This window comes from Nanorana parkeri, unplaced genomic scaffold (genome assembly GCF_000935625.1).
Source record: "Nanorana parkeri isolate BGI_ZX_2015 unplaced genomic scaffold, ASM93562v1 scaffold43, whole genome shotgun sequence".
In the NCBI taxonomy this organism is placed as follows: Eukaryota; Metazoa; Chordata; class Amphibia; order Anura; family Dicroglossidae; genus Nanorana; species Nanorana parkeri.
The window spans coordinates 2,028,922-2,035,317 of NW_017306311.1; the positions used below are offsets into that span (position 1 = coordinate 2,028,922).

Sequence of the window (6,396 nt, forward strand, 5' to 3'; positions counted from 1 at the left end):
GCCTAGGCACAGGAGGTGCACTTCTATTTTTCAGGATGAATGCTAAGAGCTTGTTCACACCAATGCATTTTGGTAATCTCTCCAGCAAGGATGCAGGCTTTCATAAAAGTTGTCAGGGTATAACCCTTTCCTCATAGTTTAAACAAAAAAATTACATTTCAGCTGGAGTTCTACTTGACAATCTTTTAATTGTTTTAATGGTTTAAAGACCTCGTTTCTAAATAGTAGAAAATCAAAATGTGGGCTCCTTGAAAATAGACCATATTTTAATTTAAACACACAAAATCGAAAAACTTTATATTCACATACAATACCAATTGAAAGCCCCGTCAATGCTGAGAAAAATTATCCGATGTCCCACGGTGTCTGTGCGAGCGCACGCTGCTCCATAGACTTACCTTGTGTCTCTCCTCGTCTCCCGGCCGCACATCTGAAGTGCGCATGTGCATGCCCGAAGATACTTTGCGGCCACCCGAGACTCTTCAGATGCCCTCCTTACCATCTTGTCTGGAATTGTATTGTGATTGTAAGGTCTGCCCTATATTGTAAAGCGCTGCGCAAACTGTTGGCGCTATATAAATCCTGTATAATAATGTTTGGACGGGAGCGCGCGGCAAAGACACAAGGTAAGTTTAAACCCTTTTTAAAAGTTTTTGCATATATCTACTACTTGCTAGCAGTAGATATATGCAAAAACACACAAGGGTTTAATAACCCTTTAATGACAGCCAGGTTAACAGAGTAACGACTGGCAAGGGAGCATGCTGGAAGACAGACTTGAAAATATCGGCACCTAATAGCAAAAATAGATGAAAGGAAGGCACCTGCTAGATCTGCACACAGGTTACTTACCCGCTGGCCTCAGGGGGGAATCTCACCACCACCTTCCCCATCTCTGCACCTGGAAGCTCAATAAACTTGCCAACATCTTGCTTCTTTTCAGCAGGCTAGAAAGAAAAGGCACATGAAAACCAATCATGTTGCTGCTTCATATGAAAAAAAAAAAAACACACACGGTACAAGGTTGGGTGTACATCTTTAAAATAGGAAGAAAAAAAAATTTGTAAAAACAATTTCCTTCTTTTTCAGTCATTAAAATATATAAATAGTGTTAAGAAATATTTTCATATGCAGACAGCTAGTGGTACTCTTAGCTCCTTTTCAGGTTTTTCAGGAGCTCCTTAGCTAATGTTGTAAAAGGCCTATTTAGAAAATTCTGTAGTTCAAGCTGAAACAAGCATAAAAGTGAGTCAGAGCAGTGGTCCCTCCCTTTACGCAGTATGGTTTAGTATGTGGTTAAATTGGGGGACAGTGCACCTTAACGTAAGTAACTGATGCTCTCCCTTTAAAAAGAAAACAATGTACCGTATTTTTCGCTCCATAAGACGCACTTTTTTTCCCCTCAAAAGGTAAGCAAAAATGTCAGTGCGTCTTATGGAGCGCATATTTCTACCAGGTCTCAAAAATATCCTGCACCAGCAGCCCTGACGCCTCAGCTGTCACACACACACACGCGGCCAGCGGCTCCCGCAGGGTGATGCGTGTGTGTGTGAGAGCTAAGGCGGTGGGGCTGACAGCGTACCGGTAATCACTCGCATGAGCGATGGGAGGGTAGGGGCTGCTTGCACTACTTATAGAGCCAGCGAAGCAGCATTATTTAGCTCTTCCATAATGCCGCTGCCCGTGCTGCCGCTGTCTAACTTCTGTGTCTGACCGGCTTCTCACCTTCCTGGGTCATGCCACATGACAGGGAAAGGGAGGAGTCTCAGCATGCAGAAGTTAGACACAGGCAACCCGGGCAGCGGCATTGTGGAGGCTGTAAATAAAGTTGTTTCACTGCCTCTAAACAATACATGTAGTACCAGCGTCCCCTACCCTCCTACTCACTTAAATATATTTGTACACCATTTGGTTCAGAATATTTTTTTTTTCCTCGAAACCTAGGTGTGTCTTATGGTCAGGTGTGTCTTATGGAGCGACAAAATACAGTATATATATTTATAAATATCTATAAAACACACACGCATACATACACTGATCTAGAGCGAGAGAGAAAATGACATTGTTTCCCTTTAATGCCGAGAGCAACACCAAAGACTGACAGGAAGCAGGATCAATGGATTTATTGGTGATGTATTTACTTACCGCAGCCACGCTGACACTAAGCTCCCCGTGGAAGGGAACTCTGGGCTTCAAAAAGGTATACCAGCGTCGGACATTGACAGCAGCTTTGTTCTGTTTTAACTCTGCCTGCCATATGCTGCTGACTGCACAAAATAGGAAAACACAGAGAGTGAGAGCAATACAGTACTTATTTGATAAAGCAGTGTAAAGACTGATATGGAAATACAATAGACAGTAACAGAAACCTAGCAGGGATCATACCATAAATGATCACAATTACCTTATCAATCTTTGAATTTAATTCACAGGTCTGGTGTGATACTAAAAGGGGGTAACCAGCAACAAGCCCTCTAGATTTGGGGGGTTTCATGTAATTGTAACATACGTAACAGTGAATTTCTGGATTTAGGAGTCCAGTATAGCACTTCATGGAACTAAGGAGAAATATACTTATCTAATCTAGGTTAGGAATTGTCGCCATTAAAGTATATTTGAATCCAAAGACAAAAATGGAAAATGGCTCAACTCTGCTGAGGCAGGGCTGTGTGGTTGAAAGAAGACACTTAAAAGGGACTGAGCCCTGCAAGAGCAGGATCATGTAGAGACGGGACAGTGAAGAGACTGGGCACTGCAGGGGCAGGGTCATGTAGATAAAGGATGACAGTGGAAAGGGAAGGGGCTCTGCAGGGGCATGTAGATAAAGGATGACAGTGGAAAGGGAAGGGGCTTTGCAGGGGCACGGTCATGTAGATAAAAGGATGACAATGGAAAGGGAATGGGCTCTGCAGGGGAGAGGTCCTGAAAATGAAGCTCAAATTTGAGTAAAAGGTAAGTTTCACAACATAAAAATGTTTAAATCAGTACACAGGAAAATAGCTCCCAGGGAGAGCACAGATAATAAACTTTCCCCTTTGATTAATTATAGCCACTATATTTCAGAAAGGAAAATGATCTCTACGCACACCTAATTTTTAGACCACAGAAAGTCTCTAGGCTAGGGCCGCTCCATAAAGAGATTGTTATGCCTGGTTACATATCTCATACTAACCAATTTACACCAGCTTGACAATTCATTTATTTAGAATGACATTTCATGAAAAAACTAGCAAGGTCAGCAATCTCATTCCTCCTAGAGTCAGTCAGGAAAACAGCTGAAGTGTAGATCTTGCCAGACCCTACAGACAGGGAGGCACAGCTTACTCTGCACATGTTCTGCTTTCTCGTGTATAATGTGTGCCATCAAGCAAAGTGCTTTGTAAATGGACATTATCAAACAGATTGGGGAGTATACTATACATTGTATGTACAGGGCATATTTAACATAGTCTAAGGCATAGGTGTCAAACTCAAGACAAGACGGGCCCGCGGTGGAATTATCTTTGGCACGCATGATAATATTTAATTATCATTAGATCTGGCCGGTACATTTCCAGCTTTAAAGATGGCCGCCACGCAGCGGCCATCTTTATGACACATAAAGGGCCTCCGCAATGAGGAGAGAAAGCAGAGGAAGAATCCACAGAAGTGGGCACCAGATGGAAAAACTTTTTTTGTAAGTCAATTCTTTTGTTGTAAATGCACTGTATTATTTAATGACTGTTTTTGGCTTTCATTATTTAAATATTTAGGCAATTTCTTAAAGGGAAAGTAAATAAAGTTTAAAAAAATGTTTTATTGTAATTATGTATCATGCTTTTTAATAATTAAATGTACAGGCTTTATTATACCGTGTGACATACTATATATGCCGCTGCATTATGCTGTGTGATATACTGTATATGCCGCTGTATTATACTGTGTGATATACTGTATAGGCCGCGGTATTTTATTGTGTGAACCAGCCCAGCCCTCGACTTGGAGCATTTTTGAAATGTTGGCCCACTGTGTATTTGAGTGACACCTCTGGTCTAAGGCTTTTAGTCCGTTGGCAATTCTGCCAGTGACAGATCATCAATAAGTGTAGAGAAAATACTCAACTGTTTTCTATGTACTGGCTGGATGAGGGAAGCATTGCTTCATTGCTAACAAAAAAAAGCTTACAGAACCTCTCTCGCAGGTGACAGAGGTACATCTCACCCATCTGGGCGACAAGGGAGCTACACATAGAAACAGGTGACTATTTATCTGCTCTGCACAGCAATTTTGTAACTGGCAAATTGTTGCCAGTGTACCTGGCACTTAGTTCTTCCATTTGTTTTTCTCTCACGCAGATGCGTACCCACTGGTTTCTATTTCCAATATAAGAACAGCAGATGGCATCAGATCATTACCCTTTCAGCCCCTGCCCCAATCTGCATTATGGTATCAAAGTACCTGCCAAGGTGGAATAGACGCTGATGTCAGCGAGGGTCAGAGAGTCCCCTACTAAGTAGGTCCGGAGGGAGAGGCAGTGGTTCAGTTCTTGTAGAGCAGCAGGGAAGTTGGATTTGTCCTGCAGCCGAGTCTGACTAAACTCCATCCAGTGGTTGACCTGAAAGAGAAGATCAAAGTTCAGCCTTTTATGTAAAGTTTATGTGGTGCAGATCTCCCAGCCACACAGAATGATAGGTCAGTCTTTTTATTACAGATCCTGTTTCTCTTCTCCCATAGACAGAGAGCTGAAGGTTTGACGATCTGTAGAGCTGGAATTTTTCATCTGGTTTCCATTGTACTAATGGCCTTTTTAGTGTCTATTTTGAAATACCCAGAAAATCAAAATATTGAACATAAAACACATACTTGTTTCCTGTATCTGATATTACCTGGCAATTCTGTATATGCATTTTGCAAACAATCTTTCTGGTAGATCAGTGCCGTTTACAAAAAGGTTTTTGTAAATTAAAGATTGCTCCTACAAAAGGTATTTCTTAAATCTGATGTGTTAGGTCTATAGCTAGCCATAGATCAGGATTCAAGTTCAAAGATTTCACCTTCAACAGCAACTTCTGGTGAACACTTGTAGTAAAATGTGCACAAGTCTCTGTATCCTTTAGCTCAGGGGTGCCTATTAGGTAGATCGTGATCTACCAGTAGCTCTCAAAGCTGATGAAGGTAGATCACGAAGGGTGTGAATGGTGGCCCCTTTATTCCATTTTGGTATATTTATTTAGCTGTGCACACATGATTACCTATTAGCCTGAGTCTGCTGAGCCAAGCTCCCCGACACGTCTCTGGTGGATACTGGTGGTTGAAGTGCTATGTATTACATCAAAGAATATTAAGTTTACACAGCCTGTTGCACTACACTGTTTGCAAAATACAGCAAGGTTAGCCAGGAGAGAGAGCGGGGAGAAAAAGCCAGGGGAAGAGAGCGCGAGGAGAGACAGGAGAGAGAGCAAGGAGAGAGAGGAGAGACAGCCAAGAGAACGAAGAGAGACAGCCAGGAGAGAAAACGAGGAATGACAGCCAGGAGAGAGAGAGATACTGAGGAAAGACAGCCAGGAGAGAGAGCAAGGAGAGACAACCAGGAGAGAGGGAGGGAGGTTTTTTTTTCGTTGGTAGATCTCATGTAGCTCGTCATTTGAAAAGTAGATCTTAACACAATCATTGTGGGCACCCCTGCTTAAGCTTAAAGAGAACCAGTCACAACTTGCTCTATATATACACAAATGAACATTTAAAACGAAATTATTATAACTGTGTAAGCCCACCTACTGCCCCTTTAGCTTTATTTATGTCCTTGGTGTCCTAAAGTCTGCTCTGTTAACTGCCTGACCTGCAAACCTTGTAGCTGGGAGTCAGAAAGTGAGGTCAGACACTTGACAAGGAATCCATTTTTAGACACTGAATGAACTTTCACCCTCTGACTAAAGCTCAACAGATACAGGAAACTACGGCCTCATTCACACGGGCCTCCTGTTTGTTTTATTTAAATGCAGGAGAAACTGATCTGAAAGTATAATAACTGTTTTGCATTTACATATCCCATACAGACCGCTCCCTCCATACCTCCTTTTATTTGTCTTTACATGCATTTAGAAATTTGTGGATGCATGGATTTCTACTTTTTTTCTAAACGTAATTACACTAAATGCACAATTAAAAGGCAAAGTGTGCAATAAACCATTTACAATCATTACATGCATTTAAATTTGTTTAGAAAAATGTGTATAAATGCATATAATTGCCATGTGAATGCTTTCTAAGTGGGCAAATTTAAAATGTATGATAAGGTTCAAATCAATAACTTATAAAGACACTGTCACCATGCCCATCCTCTTTTCCAGGTCTTCCCTACCGATCCTGCCCCTGGGTAAGGTCACTGGAAGAGATGTAAGCAGGAGCAAGTGCTGG

General features: G+C 41.7%; 1 protein-coding gene across 4 annotated transcripts in view; it reads right to left on the reverse strand.

Moving 5' to 3' along the window:
• EPRS (glutamyl-prolyl-tRNA synthetase) overlaps positions 1–6,396 on the reverse strand; it is a 68,865-nt gene that overhangs the window by 52,660 nt on the left and 9,809 nt on the right. For 3 of the 4 annotated variants that reach the window (XM_018572200.1, XM_018572208.1, XM_018572216.1), the window contains exons 4-6: positions 4,438–4,594; positions 2,146–2,267; positions 853–947 (exon numbers count right to left, since the gene is read on the reverse strand). In XM_018572200.1, coding sequence (XP_018427702.1) covers positions 853–947; positions 2,146–2,267; positions 4,438–4,594 — 374 coding nt within the window. Of the gene's footprint in view, positions 1–852; positions 948–1,675; positions 1,697–2,145; positions 2,268–4,437; positions 4,595–6,396 lie in introns of all 4 variants that reach the window. The other variant, XM_018572225.1, reaches the window with a different exon arrangement.